The sequence below is a fragment of the Sander vitreus genome, chromosome 3 (assembly GCF_031162955.1).
Source record: "Sander vitreus isolate 19-12246 chromosome 3, sanVit1, whole genome shotgun sequence".
In the NCBI taxonomy this organism is placed as follows: Eukaryota; Metazoa; Chordata; class Actinopteri; order Perciformes; family Percidae; genus Sander; species Sander vitreus.
This window is the reverse complement of record NC_135857.1, coordinates 12,029,238-12,050,488: the sequence shown is the minus strand read 5'-3', so window position 1 is coordinate 12,050,488 and position 21,251 is coordinate 12,029,238. Positions and strand designations below refer to the sequence as shown.

Below are 21,251 nucleotides of genomic sequence, written 5' to 3'. Positions count from 1 at the left end.
ATGCTAAAAGCTAATTAAGACTTTCACCCTCACAAAACTCGCTCTGTATTTGTCAGTATGGCTACATTTAGAAAATGGTGTCATCCGGCGACTTTTGAGCACAGAAAATCGAGCAAAGATAATTACCTCTTCTAAAGAGTGCATCATGTTTTTTTTAATCCTCCATGTCCTCCTTGGTTACAAGCAACTGTGTGGAGGAGGGGTGGGGGTGGTGCCCGATCAGGGAAGGCTTGTATCATGTGGATGCACCAACAGTGTTGTTGTCATGACTTAGAATTCCTCATGGGGGAGACAGAAACTACGCACCATAGCTTTAAGTCATAAAGTATAATGTTGTAATAAAGAAGTCACAGGTTTTGAAAATATCACATTAAATGTAATTTATTTTTTATTTAAATTTGTACTGTAATATTTATTTAAATAAAGTCACCTGGCCTACAGTGGCCGTATCTATACTGAATGTGTTAAGTCATAATACAGCTGTGGTCACCCGTCGTGTGACAGTGCAAAAAAAGCAACAGGAGGCGAGCAAGGTGCAAGCCCATCAAGGTGGGACGTTGAGGGTTTGCAGGCCAGTCCCACAGGGATCGGCAAAGGGCTATCCAGTCTGTCACAGAGGCAGCTGAAATGGCCTCAAGGTGGCTGTGGACTAGGAAAGGAGAGTCATGGATGCGGAAATGCTATCTGGAGTCACCTGCATGGGCAAGGTTGTCTGATTGTTAAAAGACCCAAAACACATGATAACCCCAAGAAAAATCACGGATGATGTGCATCATAAGATGCATTATGTGTGCATGTGTCAATGTGTTAGCTAGCATTGAGGCAACAGCATTTCAAAATGTTTTGCTTTATTGAATTTCGAGCATGAATCTTTAATAATTAATTACCACAGATATATTTTATTGCAATTGCTTTCTTATACATACATACAATTATTTAGCAACACACTGGGATTTTCATTTTTGAATCAAGTTTTTCTTGCTGTTTTTTTCTGGTTTTAGAATGATGACATAGCACTTTGGAGAAAAAATGCAAAACAGGAGACCAAAAGCTGAGGCTAAAATAGCAAAAATATGGACAGCCACTGTATGTTTCCCAGCTGTGCTAACATAAACTGGAATAAAAGTAATCCACACTGCGAAGAATATCAGCATGCTGAAGGTGATGAACTTGGCCTCGTTAAAATTATCAGGCAGCTTCCGAGCCAAAAATGCCATTAGGAAGCACATGCAGGCCAAGATGCCGATGTATCCAAGAACGCACCAGAAGCCAACCTCTGAACCAGTAACGCACTCAATGATGATGGTAGCACTGTAATCTGTGTTTTTGTTGGCATGAGGTGGACTGGTGAGCAGCCAGACAACACAGATTATTACCTGAGCGGAGGGAAAAACAGGATGTTCATTTTAAATCAACACAGTTGAAAAGATATGTATAGGTATGTAGAAAAGGTTTATACCTGAACAGCTGTTCCTAAAAGGACACTTGCTCTCTGTTGGTTGGGTCCAAACCACTTCATGACATTACTTCCTGGCAGTGTGGACCTGAAAGCCATTAGGACCACAACTGTCTTGGCCAGGAGGCACGAAATGCATAGGGCAAAACTGATTCCAAATGCTGGGTACCTGATACAGCAAAGCCAGTCTGAAGGCTCACCAATGAACAGCAGGCCAACAAGGAAGCAGACAGCAAGAAACACCAAGAGAAGGAGGCTCAATTCCATGTTGTTGGCCCGGACCAGAGGCGTGTCTTTGTATGTGAAGAATATAGCAAGGATGGAGAGGGAAATACAAGCTCCGAGGACAGATACAACACACAGCACAATACCCATTAACTCATTGTAAGACAGGAACTCAATAGTCTTTGGGATGCAGAGAGCTCTGCCTTTATTGGGCCATGTGTTCTCTGAGCAACGTGAGCACTCTAAAGAATCTGGACATGGGAAGAGGAGATAACTTTTTAGTTTAAAGAAGACACATTTAGACAGCAGCAGGTCAGCACACAGGAGATATGGTGATAAAAGACAAAACACAACACACCAGTCGTATTACTAACTTCTCCCTCAGCACAGGGGACACAGTCAAAACAGCAGATGGGTTCCCCCTTTCTCCTGGCAATGCGGGAACCTGGAGGACAACTGTCGCTGCATACAGACCGGGAAGCCTGAGAGTCAAAGTTCAGCCACTCAGAAAGACACTGATTTTAATTAATATTAGACAGTGTCTCTGCTTTGTGATGAAATACCTATTTCAGATACAAACTAAAAGCATAAAGTATAGTGTGATCTATAAAAGCTGTTTTTCAACTAAAACTGAATCCAATTTTGTGATTTACCCATTTGTTTAATACATAATTAAGAGGATTATGAGGGAATGTAACAATCCTGTAAAAATGATTACACGAAATATATATTTTTTTTTAATCACCAGATGTCAGCTGTAACACCATTGGTAACTTTATGCATTCCCTAACAAAAAAAAAAAAAAAGAGGTTGTTCTCATAAACATAATTACTGCATTTATTTAGCTGTAATTTGATATTTTTTTTGGAAATTCATCTTGAAATTTGAATTTTGCATTAATTCAATACAATTTATTTAAATTACATCTGTAAAGTACTATTTTCACACTGCATTCACTTCAACTATAGCCAATTCACAAATTTTGCTATTGACATTGACTTGGAATACTTAAAGTCCCACTCCAGACGCATTTTAAACTATGTAAAACTACTTTTAAATACTACTACTTTTGTTTAACTTGGTTTACCCACATGAAGAGTAAAATAGATATCTGACAAGAGGCTGAAAGCAATCTACCCTTTCTCTCTCACTGCCCCGCAACATGGCGACCTAATTGGATTGCCTGCTTGCCGAGCTCGGTGAACTTGCGCTCTGTAACTATAGTTTGGGCGTCCTGTCTAAAACCTCCCCCCCCCCACCCCGTCGATCAGACCCAGACTCAGAGGAGGAGTCTGTCTGCACTGAAACTGGAGACTATATATGTATCACAATGGTAAGTGTAGTTAGCCTCTTTTATGTTTTTTTTTAGCTAGTAACTAGCCTGGCTCCGCCCTCCTACGTACTTCTGCTCAATTTTCATTTTCCTTCAGTACGTCTGGGTTTGCGGTATATTCGCGGGTTTTCTCCGGCCAATCTTTACCTGTCCAACTAGCGAACAGAGGGAGTGGCTGAGAATGATGATGTTGAGGTTGTGCGCTAGTTTGAGTTGTAGTTCCGTAATGGCGGCGGAGAAAGATGCGAGCGAAGCCATTCAGTCCGTTGTGGCAACGCAGCCGAATATCCAGAAGTTAAAGCCCAAACAAGAACAATCTTTGCTGAGTTTTGTTGGTGGCCAAGATGTTGTGGCCCTCCTCCCCAAGGGGTTTGGGAAAAGTTAGATTTTCCAGCTAACTCCATTAGTGGTGAAGGAGTTGGCTAAGGCGAACGCTAGTGATGCTAAGCCGACGTCACTACCAAACGTTAGCGATTGGTTATGACAGATCCAGAGTGGCTCTGGGCAGATCCAATAGTTTTAAACTTCAACACCCGCCTTCAAAGAAGTTAACAATTGTCAATGGAGAGTGGCCAGACTCTCCGTACAAATGAAATGTACGAAAGTCTGGTAGGACCAGGCTAGCTTGTAACTGGCAGTGACTAACAACTGTTGATAGTGTGTTTTTTGCTCTCTGTACTGACAGTCCACTCCACATTGGAGGTTTCAGGTTTCTTTGCTGTCTTTTGCGTATTAGACAGCGATTGATTTACCAGATTAGTGACGTACCTAATCAAGCTTGCCCAGAATGAATTTGAATCTCAGATTTCAGACAAACTTTGCACAGATACAATTCAGTATAGTCAAGGTCAGACATTTTAGGGGAAATACACATTAGAAAAACAAGTCTAGCACTGCAAATAAACAAAACACAAGCAAATTAATAAAACATCACCAATTCGACAACACATGTGCTGTTTACTCTGCTAATAGAGTAAAACACAACCAAATACAAGCGTTAGTCTTTTGCTTATTAGCCTGGCAATTCGAATAATCTAGTGAAATACACACAATAATTTTGAAACAGGCTAACATTATGTTAACTGGCTATTACATTACTATTTACTTTCAGAACCCATAACAGGGGACTAGGATGTTAAACTAACAATTTAGTAACTGCTGCCAGTTCTTTCATCTTAGAAAGGGTCCGTATACATTTAGAAATAGTTTTCATGTCGTCAAACATATTTTGAATTATTTTAAAACATTATTTTAACAATTTGCAATTCAGTTTCGTCCTCATACATTACTTTGTGACAATTGTGAAAGTAACTTTGTTGCTAAGATACGTTCATTGATAACAAAGTGCACTGAGCTCTCATGGTCACCATACTTAAGTGGAATTTGTTATCACAATCAATAATGGGTGATTATTAGTAGGGTTTATTTTTGCAACATTCACATGCAATTGCTGTCAGCTTGAAGTTATATTTAAAGGTGTCATGTTCTTCTTTTTGTTTAACGATAAATTATATTGCACAATAATAAGAACAAATTAGCTGATGTGTTGATCAACAGTTCATATAAGATCCTAAGAGGTGAACATGGTCTCAAGCCTGTTTGTAGAGAACACACCTGCTTCCCAACAGGCCACTGAATCACTGAGTCATTTATGACCAGGCTGCGTCCAGCGGGTGAGGAGGCGTCATAGAAACCTACTTTTACCAAATGTAGTGAGCCGTCAGGCATCCTTTGCCAGTTCAAGAGATCATAATAAGCAATGGGGTCACCGTTTTGATCAAAGATTACTTTTTCCCCCAGTGAAGAAAAATTAGCACGCTTCATGTAGTGAATTAGCTGAGGAAGCAAGGGAAACAGGTTATCTAAACACAAACATTGGTGCACTTGACTCTCATCTTTTTACTTTTTTTTTGACAATTAGTCTCACCTGCCAAGGTTTAACATTCTTTGGGTCTGCACAGGTGCCATTAGGTAAAGGCCCTTGTCCAACTATGCAGTTACTCATATCTTGCAAAGCATGGGCCACCAAATACACAGCCTTGTAGACATTGTATGACACTCTTAGCTGTGTCACATCAGAATAGGCAGAGTAAACAGCATTTAAATCCTCAGTCCCTTTACATGGCAATCTGTCGAGGTAGTTGTCGCCCATGTGAGAGTGGCTGTTCACTGACCCGTTCAGTTGGCAGTTAAACATCTCTTCCCAAAATTCTGCAAAGAAAGCTGATTCATAAATACTGGATGGTCTGAGACTCATGAGGTGTTGTTTCAGCCCTGGAATCACATCAGCTCGCCGGATGGCAAATCCTAGTGTTCCCGCCAGTAGGCCTCCAAAGTTTTCCCAGAGTGTTTTGGCAGTGGCCCAAGCCTCACTAGCTATCCACTGCAGGCCGGTTATATTCCGACGTTGGACCTCTCTTAGAATCCCCTTCATTTCTGAATCACTACAGAAGTTAATGATGACCTTTGAGGACGACATCTGAATAGTGAAAATATAGGTTAGTTAATTTTTAATGACATTTAAACTGTTTTAAGAACTTTAATGATTCACATTTCAAGCATGCATAATATAGGTTATTGCACTCTAATGAATATGTATATGAACAAGCCACGTGTACAGGGGGTGCAAAAACAAATACAGAAAATAACAGAAACATGTTATATGACAATTCAGTCCGATCTATGAGCCTCAAATGCTTCAAAATAAGTTGCAACACTGTGTCATAGAAGTGTTGAATGAATGTCAAGGTCACTTTTCATGACAGTTTGCAGTGTTACAATCCTGCCAATACTTTGTAAGTTCTTATTGATGATGTGACACTTTCTAAATATTATTTTAAGTATAATTTTGTTCAAATACAAAAACACCACATTTGAACATCAATCAAAGCTAAGACAGCAAATGGCAGACCAGAATTGATTTCATTATATTTCTTAGTCTTAGTAAAGTATTTGACTTTCAATGCAAATAGATTTGTTGGGGGGGGTTTGAACAGAGATGTAAATACAGGATTAATATTATCAATTAAATAAACTATAATTTTCAGGATTAGTGCAGAAAATATTCAGAAATGTGGTCACATTTTTATTATTTTGTTACATTTATGGAAGACAGAAAGATTCATTTAATTTAAATGTGTTCATTTCAACGTGCGTACAAATGGCAACTTCGCCCATTGCCCTTGACTATTTAGTATCACAATACAACATCACAAACTGTCGTGAAATGACACTAAGAGTTGAATCGACACCTTTCTGAAACAATCCTAACAACAATTGAGAATTATAAGATTCACAAAGGTAATATTTATTGCAGGTGTTCATGTTATTTTGTACACCCCTTGAAAATGGTATTGACCCATAGATACCTGAATGACATCCAGAAGCTCATCTAGAGCCTGCTGACTCAGGACAACAGGGTAGAAATGAGTGTAGGCAGCACACACACCGTACTGCACCGACTCCTGCAGGAAGAGCTGGATGGCAAAACGAGCATAATCAGATTCCAACCCAAGGACTCCCACCCAGGTCCAGCCAAAGTAGCTAACCAGCTGGGCCAGGGCTCTGATCTGGAAGGCGTCACTGGGCATGGTGCGCATGAATGTTGGGAAATCCCTTTGGTTACTCAGACAGCTGCAGGATGCAAAATAGCTCACCTGGTATTATAGAAAACAATAATTAACCTTCTGCACACTTTGACTAAGGCCGTTGAACAAGAATCATTTCACCACAAAATACTACCTTCTTTACAGGCACTCAGTGGAGTTTTCCCTGAAATGAAAATAGTGTTTGGAGTCTAGCAACTTAAACACAATGATGAAAATGGAAGATGAGTTACCACTGACTTTAAAATATGGACATTTTAAATCTTTTATACATTTCTGAAAATAAAATTATCATGGTTTATACCACATACATAATACTGGATTAGGATTAAGTGTTTCTTTATGGTTGAGAACATCCCTACTTCCTAAAAAAAAAACAGTTTAAAAACCCATTGGATTATCTGAAAGATACTTAGTTTTTACAGTTACAGCAATGATATGCAACGCTAGGACACTTAATCAAAGAAAATCGTAAAACTGTAATGTAAAAGTATTAACATTATGACAACAAAAGTTCACAGACTGTCAGGTAGTCTCACCAGGGGTATATGGAAAGAACCCAGGCTTCTTAGTAGAGCCATAGACACCCCAGAAGCAGCATCTCCTATGATTACTGGGGAAACAATACTTCGTACGGCAGCACAGCCTAAATTAGAACTGTTTCTTTCTTGACCTTTGTCTCCGTTTACTCTGTCGGCCCTTGGGCCTATCTCTGGCTGGCCGTTCACCAACAGCAAAGATGCTCTCAGTGACACAGGTATGTCATCACAGCTGTCACGGATGTGGAAACCCAGCTTGAGCTGTGGCAGGAGGTCACTGCGCTGGTTGATCTCATTAATTGCGAAAGTCATAGTCTGCATCCAGCGCAAGGCGCGAGAGTTGAAACTGTATAGAAGTAGAAAGAAGTTCATCACACAGCACAAATATATCATATATACGTATATTAAAATAACCACAACATAAATCCAGTAGAATACAATCTACTATGCACAATACAAGCCGACTAATATCAAATACAGTCAAATATTTACTCACTACTTATACATATTAGCTGTTGGTTTTGTTTTGTATGTTGGAAGAGAAGACACAGGGCTGTAGTGTAGAGGGAACAAGCCCCCTATAACTACATCTCCATCTTCATACAGACTATTTTTCTCCTCTTCACCCAAGAAAACACAGTTATCCAGAGAAGCAGCTGAGGTGGGTTTAAGTCCAAAGAGAGAAAGGAACATAAGAAGCTTTGCAGCCAGTATTGTCATGGCTGAATATACAAGAAGCAGCTACCCTTTCTGGTAACATACAAAGGAAAATGTTGTTTCAGGCAGCTGATTTATATAATTAGTACCCATACATCTAAGGGTACCACCCAGTTACAGTAGTTGTGTCATCATTAAAGGTAAACCCTTGCCTGGGGTGGGGTGAAAAAAAAAAAAAAAAAAAGAAAAAAAAATGATCACACAGAAGACTTCATTGAAAGTTGCATTTCTCTGCTTCTAAACAAAAACATAAGTCTGCATGATCTGTAGATATTGAATAGCAGATAAAAAGGTATATTTTGATGTCATCGAAGACATATAGTATAACATATGCGTAAGTTGACACAGTGACACCCCAGGTCTCATTCAGGTCAGTGTCCAATATAACAGCTGTAGGGCATATCCTGTCTTAACTATGTCTCCATAGATGACGGGAGACGTAACAGCCTTATGATAAGGCAGTGCTGCCTCAAGCGCTCCTAACCTGCTAGATCAAGGGATGAAGTTTACACAGAACACATACTTACATTCATACGCACACACCTAAGGATAGGCTCTACTGCAGTATTCTCAGACTGACATTGTTTTCAGTCTCTGCTGAGGTGCATATGTGTTTACGTCGCTTGCAATATCTTTGTTTACATTGATGGTTCAGCTAAACTTAACGTTTCCAGCATGAGTTTAAATACACCTACAGGACCCCTAACCCTAATCCCACAACACAATGTAGTTAAAGCATGATTCATAACCTGCCTAAGACTGGGAAATGTTTTTTGTTAAAATGTTTATGAAGTTATAAAGAGCAAATACAACATACAATAAACAGTATCAAGGGAGCCCTCTTTAAAATGCGTACTTCACCATTCCAAACAATAACACAAAAAAATAGGAATTCCCCTCAGACAAAATTTAAATAAGTGCACTGGTGTAAGCAATCTTTTAAAGGTAATTTTAAGAATACCATTTATATAATTGAAGCCTAGATAATAAAATCAATTATGTTGCTAATACTGCAGTCCTTGACATTAATGCATGCAGCCAAGTTACTTTTGATTTGCAAGTAAAACAAATTATTTTCATTTAAAGTGGCCATCATTTTCGTAACATTTGTGCACCAGAGAAATGTTTGAATATTGATGAAATAAAGTTGAATTATCATTTTTGAACGAAACAAAGAAAGTCTTTGCTGTAAACAAACACTCATTCATTGAAATAACGGGTACAGACAGTCCCACTGCAGTATACAGACGTCCCCTCTTTGATATATAGACATCACTCAAGGATGCAAGTCCCTACAACTTTGGTACTGAGCAATTTATAAAAAAAAATAATTAAAAAGCACTGTTGCAGTAATATTATAGAAAAAATACCTTCTTTTTTAAGTCCACACTTGGTTGGTGTAGACTGATAGTCCATTGTTTGTAATGTTGACGTGTGTGTGTGTGTGTGTGTGTGTGTGTGTGTGTGTGTGTGTGTGTGTGTGTGTTTGCGTGCGTGCATGGGAAATAATCCTTATAATAAATAAAATAAATGAGTATCTTCTATCTGACCTTGCTATATTCATGATAAAAAAATCTTGTTCAGAAATTATCATTTCTGAACAAAACAAAGTCTTTGCTGTAAACAAACACTCATTCATTAAAATAATAGGTACAGACAATCCCACTGCAGTATACAGAAGTCCACTCTTTGATATGTAGTGATAGATGATATGAAGTCCCCACAACGTTGGTACTGAGCAATGTATTTAAATAAAATTAAAAAGCACTGTTGCAGTAATATTATAGAAAAATTACCTTCTTTTTTTAACTCCACACTTGGTTGGTGTAGCCTGATAGTCCACTGTTGGTAATGTTGACAATTGTTTGTTTGTTTGTGTGTGTGTGTGTGTGTGTGTGTGTGTGTGTGTGTGTGTGTGTGTGTGTGTGTTTAAAGTAAATGTGAGACTAATGTGTTTGATTTTCACATTTCTGCTGACAGGTTGGTCTTACTTGCTAGCTAAATACATTGGTAAACTGCTTTTGCTGGTAATAGAGTTTAGTACTTGGTATCCTAAGTAAAGCACAATAAGCGGGTGCAAATGGCAGCATTTATATTATATGACGCTTATCCAAAGTGCTGTACAACTTGATTCACTCACACACACACACACACACACACACACACACACACACACACACACACACACACACACACACACACAAGCTACCATGCAAAGTGCTTGCCTGACCATTAGGAGCAATTTCAGTTGGCAATCAGAGTGGTGAGGTGAGGCTGCTGATATCCAATCCAGTGTCACTCTGTCATTAATAAGATGCACATATGGGAAGGTCACAGCCTGTATATAACATGTCTAATTCCTTGCTCACTCTGTCTTTGGGAATGTGTGAAATATGACTCCACTTGTGTTATTCCCCTTGCTTTACTCTCTCTGTGTCCTCACTATGAAGTATATCCCCATTTCCAGCTTTACCTCTCCACCCCCATCTGCAACCAAAGTGTGCACACTTCAAAACAGCTTTCAGCCAGACTTTGTGACCAAGGGTGACTATGTTATTGGGGGGATCTTCCCCCTTCACTATAACCAGGAGATGCCAGACCTCAACTGCACCTACAGACCACCGCCAGTAAAGTGCAATGGGTGAGTTTGATAGATGTGGAAATCATACTGGGAGAACATTTTCCAATTAAATGATGTCTGATTTTGTAGAACGAACATGTTTTTTTCTACAACTCTTGTTGTGCATGGATTGTGCAGCATATATTTGTATTTACCAGATTCTACAGTAGTATACAGTAATGGTTTAGCCTGACATGTAAGAAAACATTAGCATATAGGCTACAGTGATGACTTGTACTGAATTGCATTTTGAGTTTAAGTTAGCAATTTAGGCTTGAGAAAATACAGTTCCAGAGAGAGACACACAACAAGTCACAGTAATGCTTTATTTTATGGGTGTGTAAGTCCTTAATAATTTTACAAATAATTCTCTAGAAGTTTCCTGGAGAGAACTATGTAATTTGATACTATTTATATTTGGAAAATGGGAATTTGGTATATATTACACAAGCAAATAATTTGAATTAATGACTTGGAAGTGTAATGGTTGAATCTATTTTTCAAATTGCATGGGTCTTTCAAGATAACGTCTTGAAAATGATTAGGAAATTACAACAACAAAGATGACCTGTACAATAAAGCATTACCAAAGAAATATGTTGGTTACATATTACATATAAAGAATAAGAAAATATGGACAAAGCAAACAATAAACTGTTCAGTTACTTTATCACAAGATATATTCAAAGATGCAATTCAGACAAACTTCAAATTAAAACTTTATCTCTAACTTTAAATTAACCTTTTCTCCACACTTGCTGGGTTCAATGTGTGTGTGTGTGTGTGTGTGTGTGTGTGTGTGTGTGTGTGTGTGTGTGTGGTGTGACTCTGTGTCTGCTGGGCTACAGCTTTGATCCCAGGGCTTTCCGTTGGGCTCAGACTATGAGGCTGGCAGTGGAGGAGATAAACCAGAGTACAGAGCTATTGCCCAATTACACCCTTGGGTACAAAATCTTTGATTCATGTGCATATCCACTGACTGGTCAGAGGGCTGCTGTAGCTGTGTTGAACGGGCTAAGCGAGGATGACTCTCCCGTGTGCAGCGGTGCCTCGCCACTCCTCGCTGTGATTGGGGAATCTGGTTCTGCTCAGTCTATCGTGGTGTCAAGAATCCTGCAGCCATTCAGAATCCCAATGGTAATGATGACTCTTTTCTTCTGTAATCCCACCCAAAACATTAGCATGTTACCGTATAATCTGTTTTACTGTACTTTTTCTCTTCTTTACACAGATCAGCTACTTTTCTTCGTGTGCGTGTCTCACTGACAGAAGACAATATCCCACGTTCTTCAGAGTAATACCTAATGACGACTATCAGGTGAGAGTTTAGCCTCAGATCAAAAAGGGGTTGATAATCTTTCAGTCTAAAAATACATTTTTGGAAATTGTCATATATGTATGTGTTGTTTGGCAGTGATACAAGAGCAAATATGTATTAAACATACAAATACAATTATCTCAGTTAACCTTTTGTTAATGCCTGTGTTTTGAGATCAATCAATTGCCACACTTTTCTGTTGAACCCAGGTGAAAGCCATTGCTCAGCTGCTGCTACGCTTCAACTGGACTTGGGTGGGGCTGGTGCGAGGGGACCATGAATATGGGCGCTTCGCTGTGCAAGGTTTACTGAGAGAATTACAGGGTACCAAAGTGTGTGTAGCGTACCTAGAAATGATCCCTCTGCTCTACAATCGCCAGAGGGCTCTGGAGATCATGCAGGTAGATGCAGACACACTGAGTTAAGTTTAATATCATTAGAGAGTTTGTAATTACCTCAAGACCCTTTTACAATGTCTGATCCCACATCACTGCCATCCCCTGTGTTTTTTAAAATGTTATTTTGTCATACAAATTTAACAATACTGGTGTAATTTATCCCTGAAAGAACCATGCAGACCTGACTTGTTTTACGATCCAAATTTTCAATTTTCAGAACTTGCCATTTTTAGCATGTAGCTTGCTAGCTCGAGGTTTGTTGTTGTTTCCTGAAACAAAGGGATTTTGAGAATGTGACAGAGTGACATCCGGCGCGTGAGCCAAGCGCCGGATGTCAGGCAATTATCCCGGAAATGTACTTCCGTTGATCCAGACTATACATATAGTGACTTTAAAATAGCAATTATTTCACATCATGTACCTATGAGTCTTGCTCTATGTCACTTAGTTTTAACCTACTTTTTTTCTTCCTTCTCTCTTTGTTGTGAAACTCTTTCCTGCTTTATCATCTGCCTCTCTATAAAGGTGATGCGTAGCTCTTCGGCAAAAGTGGTGGTGGTATTTTCAGCCGAGGGGGAGATGACACCTTTCTTGAGGGACTATATGAAACAGAACATCACTGGAATCCAGTGGGTGGCTAGTGAGGCCTGGGTCACAGCGTCTGTCTTTACAGGGAGCGAGTATTATCCCTACCTAGGAGGCACCATCGGGTTTGGAATCAGAAAGGGTCATATCTCCAGACTCGGGGACTATCTGCAGACAGTCAACCCTCAGACATATCCCAATAATATTCTGGTTAAGGAGCTGTGGGAGGCCCTGTATGGTTGCAATCCTCTGTCGCCTGGTTCCCAGTTGCCTCCCTGCTCAGGGCAGGAGTCCCTGTTGAAGCAGCATTCAGCCTACATGAATACATCCAGCCCGAGAGTGGCCTATAATGTGTATAAGGCTGTATATGCAATTGCTCATTCCCTGCACAATCTTCTTCTCTGTCACCCAGGCAGTGGCCCCTTTCAAAACAACTCATGTGCTCAAAGCAACAACATACACCCCTGGCAGGTATATTTCTGTTTTTTAATGCTGTTATTGAACTGTAAATATTGTGTCATTGAGTATTTTATATGATCTATTGGTTTCCAAGCTCCAGCATTACATCCAGGAAGTGACCTTCAACATTGCCGGAGAAGAGGTGAACTTTGACCTGAAGGGCGACTCCATACCCTATTATGATATCCTCAACTGGCAGAAAGGCACAGACGGGAGCATTGAATTTGTCAACGTGGGGTTGTTTGATGGAACCAAACCTGGCGGAGAGGAGCTGGTGATCCAGGAGGACAGGATAATGTGGGCAGGGCATCAGAGTGAGGCAAGCTGCTCACACTGTGTGTTTACCTTCATCAGATGCCAACTGTTGAAGTTCTGTAGGTTGAGGTGGAGGTAAGTCAGGTGGGCAGAATGAGCTGGATCTGATGTGAGTTCCTTCGCCTTCATACAGTCAACAGTTTCAAAGCACGCCATGCAGCATGGAATGTATGGTGATCTAATGCTTCCTGTTGTATTCCTTATGGTGGAATTCTTCTATAATAAAAATTAATAATGTTTCCTTTCAATGCTGATTGCTTGAAAATGAAGCTTTGTATTTACAACACAAACAAAGGCTGCTATCTTGGAGTACTTTTCTTCAACTAAATTAAATCCTGAAACTTAATGTGAGCATATTTTAACAATTTTTTTTATTTTTACCATATTTTTCAAGCCACGGTCAATTGTTTCCACTTTATGATGTTAAATGGATCATTGAGCTATTGTAAAACGTATTGAATATAACTTTAAATTTTTAAATGGGTTATGGAAAATAACCAAGTCCTCAGTTTGTAAATTATAGCTATACCTTTCCACTGTTTTCTTTCCATTTATAAAATGCCAGAAACTAGAAAAATGCCATCATAAATGTCACAAAGTAGGCATTAAGGTCCTTTAAATTCCCAGGCTTGATACACCCACCCACACACATTTGGTTTGATTTGATTTTAAAATTGTCTTTATATGAGTCAATTGATTAGGAGATGTGCTTCAGGTGTGGTTGAGAGTGTCTTCGCATCAATCCCACACCTCTCCCTTGATTAAGAGATGCGCCTCAGGTGCGTTTGGGGTCCTCAGTGTCTTTGCCAGGCAAGCAAAGAAAACACAACAACCCAAAGAAAAACACCACACTCAAGACAACTTGCTTGTTATTTTTAAGATATTCAATTTACAGTAATGCTTAACAGAGAAAAGCAGCGTCCTCACATTCAAAATGTTTTGCTTTAAAATGGCTTAAGCAATTATCAAAAGTCCTTTTTTTTGGAAATTGTACTAAAAGGAATTAACATAATTTTAGCAAACTCCTTATACACTGCAGAGCTGAAAGCCATTGTCTGCTCCCTAGATGCCGGTGTCTGTATGCAGTACCAGCTGCTTTCCAGGGTCCAGGAAGGCTGTACGTCGTGGGGAGCCTGTCTGCTGCTTTGACTGTGTACCATGTGACAGTGGCAAAATTAGCAATGAGACAAGTGAGCTTAAAACCAAGCAATACAAATCATAACAATTAAAATCTCATACATTCTGTTAACATCAGGTAATAATTGAATACCAACATTTTTTAGCTGCTTTTTTTTTACTCTATTCCCCTTAGATTCAATAGAGTGCACATTTTGTCCCGAGGACTTCTGGTCAAACAACGACAGAACAGCCTGCATCCCTAAGAAGGTGGAGTTCTTGGCCTATGATTCCGTAGGTTTAGCCCTGACAGTGATCTCTGTGGTGGGTGCTTGCCTCACTATAGTTGTCTTTGCAGTCTTTTTCTACCATAGAAACACAGTCATTGTCCGTGTGAATAACTCTGAACTCAGCTTTTTCATCCTGTTCGCTTTGACTCTGTGTTTCCTGTGTTCCCTGGTGTTCATTGGAGAGCCAACAACTTGGTCCTGCATGCTGCGCCACACTGCCTTTAGCATCACATTTTCACTTTGTATCTCTTGCATCCTGGGGAAGACCCTGGTGGTGCTGGCTGCTTTCACTGCCACCAGGCCAGGGGACAACATCATGAAGTGGCTGGGGCCCAAGCAGCAGAGGGCCATTATCTTCAGTTGCACTCTAATTCAGGTAGTTATCTGTGCTGCCTGGCTCATTAATGCTCCCCCTTTTCCATCCCGAAATACACAATACGAACGCTCAAAAATCATACTGGAGTGCAGCGTGGGCTCCAGCCTTGCATTCTGGTGTGTTTTGGGATATATTGGTCTACAGGCCTGTCTGTGCTTTGTACTGGCTTTTCTGGCCCGTAGGTTGCCTGGCAAATTCAATGAGGCCAAGTTCATCACTTTTAGCATTCTGATCTTCTGTGCTGTGTGGCTAGCATTTATCCCTGCTTATATCAGCTCTCCTGGAATGTATGCAGATTCAGTGGAGTCATTTGCCATTCTGGCTTCGAGCTTTGGCTTGTTGTTCTGCCTGTTTGCTCCAAAATGTTACATTATTTTACTGAAGCCAGAAAAGAATACAAAACAGCACCTAATGGGAAAAGAAAAAAAGTAACTTATAAGTTAACCTTTAAAAAATGAGATTCTATTCAATGTTATTTTAAAATAGTTTTGGCAAATTATGAATAATGTCACACTTGTATTGACTAGATAGTTGTATAGAACTACTAATGCAGCATTGCAACTGTAGTACAGTGTACACAAGAATACATACAGTTGTGTTCAAAATAATAGCAGTCCAACATCACTAACCTCATAAGTCCAATTTTTTGGTAGAAGTGATTTCTACATAGCAAATAATTTACTAGTAAGTGTTGTAGAGTCATGATATGCATGCTGCTCATTCTGTGTAATTTAATCTGTAATTGAAAGGGGCATGTTCAAAATAATAGCAGTGTTGTGTTCAATTAGTGAAGTGAATGATTCTGTGAAGAAACAGGTGTCAATTATGGCCCATATTTAAGGAAGGAAGGAAGCAAATGTTGTGCATGCTGGTTATAGTGCATTTCACACTGAAATACTCAGCAAAATGGGTCGTTCCAGACATTGCTCTGAGGAACAGCGGACTTTAATTAAAAAGTTGATTGGAGAGGGGAAAACATAAAAAGAAGTGCAGAAAATTATAGGCTGCTCAGCCAAAATGATTTCAAATGCCTTGAAATGGCATCCAAAGCCTGAACGACGTGGGAAAAAATGGTCAACTACCATTCGAATGGATCGAAGAATAGCCAAAATGGCCAAAAAACCAATGATCAGCTCCAGGAAAATCAAAGAAGACTTAAAGTTACCTGTGAGTACTGTTACGATCAGAAGAAGGCTATGTGAAGCAAAGCTTTCAGCTAGAAGCCCCCTGCAAAGTCCCATTGCTGAGAAAAAGACATGTACTGAATAGGTTGAAATTTGCCAAAGGACACATTGACTGGCCAAAGGAGAAATGGCGCAACATTCTGGGGACTGATGAGAACAAAATTGTTCTATTTGGGTCTAGGGGCCGCAGACAGTTTGTCCGACGACCCTCATGCACTGAATTCAAGCCACAGTACACTGTGAAGACAGTAAAGCATGGTGGTGCAAAAATCATGTTATGGGGATGTTTCTCATACTGTGGTGTTGGGCCTATTTATCGCATACTAGGGATCATGGATCAGTTTCAATACATCAAAATACTTGAAGAGGTCATGTTGCCTTATGCCAAAGAGGAAATGCCTTTGAAATGGGTCTTTCAACAAGACAATGACCCAAAACACACCAGTAAGCGAGCAAAGTCTTGGTTCCAGATGAACAAGATTGATGTTATGGAGTGGCCAGCCCAATCCCCAGACCCCATAGAAAACTTGTGGGGTGACATCAAAAATGCTGTTTCTGAGGCAAAACCCAGTAATGCAGAGGAATTGTGGAATGTAGTTCAACCCTTGAGACATTTTTCAGTTTGTACAGTAAATGTTTGAGTTTGTAAAGAAAAATGCAAATACTGCTATTTTTTAACAGCCTAATATTCATTTTTCTTCACTTTCTGTAAAGGTATAACACAAACTTGATCAATTTTGGTCATATTTTGATTTGGAATTGAATGTGCAGTGTTGTCAATGCATTGGTATTATGGAATTAAAAGCTATTCTAAGGATTTTGAGCATTATTCACTTTTTTAAACACACTGCTATTATTCTGAACACAACTGTAAGTATAATTCCAAGGAGCATGTCACTTTAATGTATATGTTGAAGAAATAAAGATATTTAGTGGTGACTTTGTGAGGCTGAGTTTGTTTGTAAAAGACTTTCTGCTGATCTTCTACCCTGCTACACTCATGAGCTTTATTTTGGATTGATCCAAGTCAGTGAGTTTATAATTGTACACACTATACAATGAAATCAATAATAATTAAGTAAAAATGTATTCAACTGTCCCAAACTCAACTGTTGAACTGTCTTCAATTATTAAGCTATTGACTTTATTTATACTAAATCTTTAGAAACTGGAATAATACCAAATTAATTGAAAATTGCTAAAGTAGTTCCTGTACTTGAATCTGGACCAAAGTTCATTTAATAATTACCGTCCTATTTCTGTACTTCCATGTTTCTCCAAGATTTTGGAAAAAGTTGGTTTATAATAGAATGATGAAACATCTGCAGAAGTGCAACATCCTGTATGAACATCAATATGGATTTAGGAAAAAATATTCTACAGAAATGGCTGTGCTTCAACTGGTTGACAAAATTCATACTACATTAAACAACAATGAATATGCCTTAAGAATATTTGTATTGATTTATCCAAAGCTTTTGATACAGTTAATCATGATATCTTACTCCAAAAACTATTACTCTATGGATTTGCTGGAATCCCTTATACATGGTTTTGCAATTATATTCATAATCGCCAACAGTTTATTAATATCAATGGATGGACTTCTGCTAGAGCCACTATATATAATATGCGGGGTCCCACAGGGATCTATTCTACAACCACTTCTGTTCCTTATTTATATAAATGACTTGGCTGCAGCATTATCCTCCTTGTTTCCAATAATTTTTGCTGATGATACAATTTATTTTTTTACCATTCTGATTTTTCTGTCCTCATGGCCAAAGCAAATTCTGATTTAGGAAAGATTTCCAAATGGTTTCAGTTAAACAAATTATACCTTAATGTTAAAAAAAATAACTTCATCATATTTACATAAAAAAATAAAAAGTATGGCAAATCTAATTCTTTGCAGTTTACATTGGAAATTATTCAATTACCCAGGATTCATCTACAAGTGTTCTTGGAATCCTGATATATGATAGTCTAAGCTGGAAGAAGCATATTAATTTAGTTTGCATTTGCATCTAAATCCATTGGCATCATTGACAAATTTTGAAGTTTGGTTCATTAGAAATGTTTACTTAGTCTTTATTATAGCCTAATTCATCCATGCCCCATGTATTGCAATATTATTTGGGGAGCTACTTATCCCACCTACCTTGATAAGCTATATACTTTGCAAAATAAATTTTGCAGAATTGCCACATTTAGCAACAGGACTGACCATTCAGCCCCTCTCTTTAAAGAGCTCAAGATTATATCAATCTTTAATAAAAATAAGAAACAAACTTGTGTTTTTATTTTCAAAATTTTGCACCAGCAGTTTCCCTTTCAATGTATTGTGTAGTATTTTTAATCTAGTCTAATGCTGACGTACACAGTTATAATACAACACATGCCAAATACTTACATCTTCCAATGTTCCATTCTAGGCTCTGTCAATTCTCTATTAGAAACACAGCTACGGAACAGTTATATCAACACTACATTTCAGTCAACTTCTGTCAAAAAGTATAAAAAGAGGCTTAGGACCTGTTTTGATCTGAACTATTCATATATGATTTTGTTTGGCCTTCCTGTCTCTCATGACTACTCACACATGGGCACATAAGTCCACATATCCTCATTTTATCTATGTTCTTGTAATTTATGTTATGCCTTTGTTGTTTATCTAGCGAACCTAATTTTTAAATTCAGTGCTTACTTGTGTTCAATTTGTTGTTGTTTGTTTAGGACTCTTGTAATTGTAATTGCTCATTATATATTTTGTACTTCTCTTCCTTAGGTGAGATTCCTTCTATAAGCCCCTAGGTTTTTTTTTTTTTATCTCACCTGCACAGTCTTTATTTAAAATAGTTTTCTTGTGTTACTGTTGTTTTGATTTTATTGCGCAAAATAAACAAATTCAATTCAAAAGACTATATTTGCTAAATACTACGTGCTAAGAAACATGGTCAGACAAATTTGTGTACTTATTTTAAGTAGTTTTAGTTATTACTCAACTGTTTGTAGAGAAACCCAGATTTCCATAAATAAATAAACATGGCTTTTCATGTTCATGATGATGATCATGATGTTGAAAGGCACACAGAGGGAGGTGCATGTGGCACAACCACACAACACAGGGACACAAGCAACAGGGCAATGACCAGAAAAAAAAGATGCACAATTGTGCACAAAGATGACCATGGTTAAAGGTGGGACTGTCTGAAGTTAAAATGTCAGCTTCATATACCAAACTGTTAATTAATGATGATTCTGTTATGGGCTGTTGTGGTCCAATGTTAGCATCTAGTCCTAAAAATAATTAAAATAGTATACTTTTAGCATGAATTGTTATCAGAGCTGACAGGAAGGCAGCTGGATAAATTTGTTTCCTTGTAGAAGTTTATTACATTCTAGCCATTATTAGATGTTAACTCTGTATTTTCCATTCCGGGCGAGATGGATTTCAACCTCACTCGCTGGTGACCGCATCCCCCCTTCCTCTCTAGAGTCTGATAGCCCCTTGTCTCCAGTCTCCATGGCTGTGTCCAAGCAGTCCATCTGTTCCAGTAACCGTTGCTCTGGACGAGACGTGGTTTTCTGACACTGTTTCAAATCACTAAGCTTCCAGAGTTTCTAGAGTATCTGCAACAGTTATGGCCCCAGAAAAAAAAGTTTTACAAGTTCAGTGCATAGAGAGGATAAAAACACCAATACCTCTTATTATTAGAAATCTAATAGAAGAAATGAACTTCTCCCCAGATAAAGGGTTATAGTTTAAGATACCGTACAGCAGTGGTTCTCAACCTTTTCTGGGCCAGTGCCCCCCTATTCATTTTTCAGGTCCCTTACCGCCCCCCCATCAAATCATATCATTGAATGAAAAATGTTCGACAGCTATGTTCATAGACTTATTAAAGATAAATTATGTTAATGTTTAATGAAGACATTAAAGTTCACAACAAGACCTATTTATAACGCTGCAGTACACATTTTATACAAGATGATATTCTGGCGTCCTGTTCCCGTAGAGGCAGCATGAAGCTGCGCCTCACAAAGCTGACAGAAACACTAAAGAGAAGAAGAGTGGGGTTAGTCTCGCTTTGCCAGACCTTCCTCCACAGCGCTGCGGAGGAGGGTCTGGCTAGTCCACACAGCATTCCGGGATGGGAGAAAAATGTGCTCTGGTTTATTGGCATTTCTTTAAACCAATCACAATTGTCATGGGCGGCGCTAAGCACCGGGAAAAGCTGCGGTGCCGCTGCAAAATAGCTTCAGGAAGGAACTTGTTTTGGTGAAACGTGTACGTTCAAAATTTGTTTTAGTCGTGCAACAGAAAACTCAGATTGGACAGATTGTCTAGATAGCTGTCTGGATTTACCCTGCAGAGATCTGAGGAGCAGTTAACCATAGTCCTCATAAATCCACTGGAGTTTAAAATGCCAACACAAACAAATCGCAAGGTAACAGACATCCGGCTGAAAAGAGTGAAATCTGGCGGAATATCCAACGGCAGTGGAGCAGTCCCGGAAGTGGATATAGACTACAGTGGCATAAAATGGCAGGTTTTAATGTTGCAGACCACTGTTTTTTAAAAGTAGTTTAAAGTGTAAACTTGTATTGTTGTGATCTTTGGTGTAAACTCGCTTTAAAACAAACGCCCCCAAGGATACCGCAATGTCTCCCTTTCCAAAATATTGCTTCCAGCGCCCCCTGTCATCCTCTGA

The 21,251-nt window shown here is 38.9% G+C and overlaps 2 protein-coding genes across 2 annotated transcripts; one reads left to right on the top strand and one right to left on the bottom strand.

Moving 5' to 3' along the window:
* Positions 1–956: 956 nt before the first annotated feature.
* On the bottom strand, positions 957–7,791 carry LOC144515284 (extracellular calcium-sensing receptor-like). The gene is made up of 8 exons (XM_078245993.1): positions 7,655–7,791; positions 7,159–7,504; positions 6,383–6,670; positions 4,942–5,493; positions 4,629–4,850; positions 2,040–2,163; positions 1,460–1,932; positions 957–1,376 (listed from the first exon to the last, which is right to left on the bottom strand). The coding sequence occupies exons 1-8, from the start codon at positions 7,663–7,665 to the stop codon at positions 957–959; spliced, it is 2,436 nt and encodes an 811-aa protein (XP_078102119.1). The 5' UTR covers positions 7,666–7,791.
* A 2,528-nt stretch (positions 7,792–10,319) lies between these two features.
* LOC144513961 (extracellular calcium-sensing receptor-like) lies at positions 10,320–15,784 on the top strand. The gene is made up of 8 exons (XM_078245155.1): positions 10,320–10,516; positions 11,344–11,632; positions 11,727–11,813; positions 12,023–12,214; positions 12,737–13,267; positions 13,350–13,574; positions 14,637–14,760; positions 14,883–15,784. Exons 1-8 carry the CDS (start codon positions 10,320–10,322, stop codon positions 15,782–15,784), a joined length of 2,547 nt encoding a protein of 848 aa, XP_078101281.1.
* Positions 15,785–21,251: the final 5,467 nt, after the last annotated feature.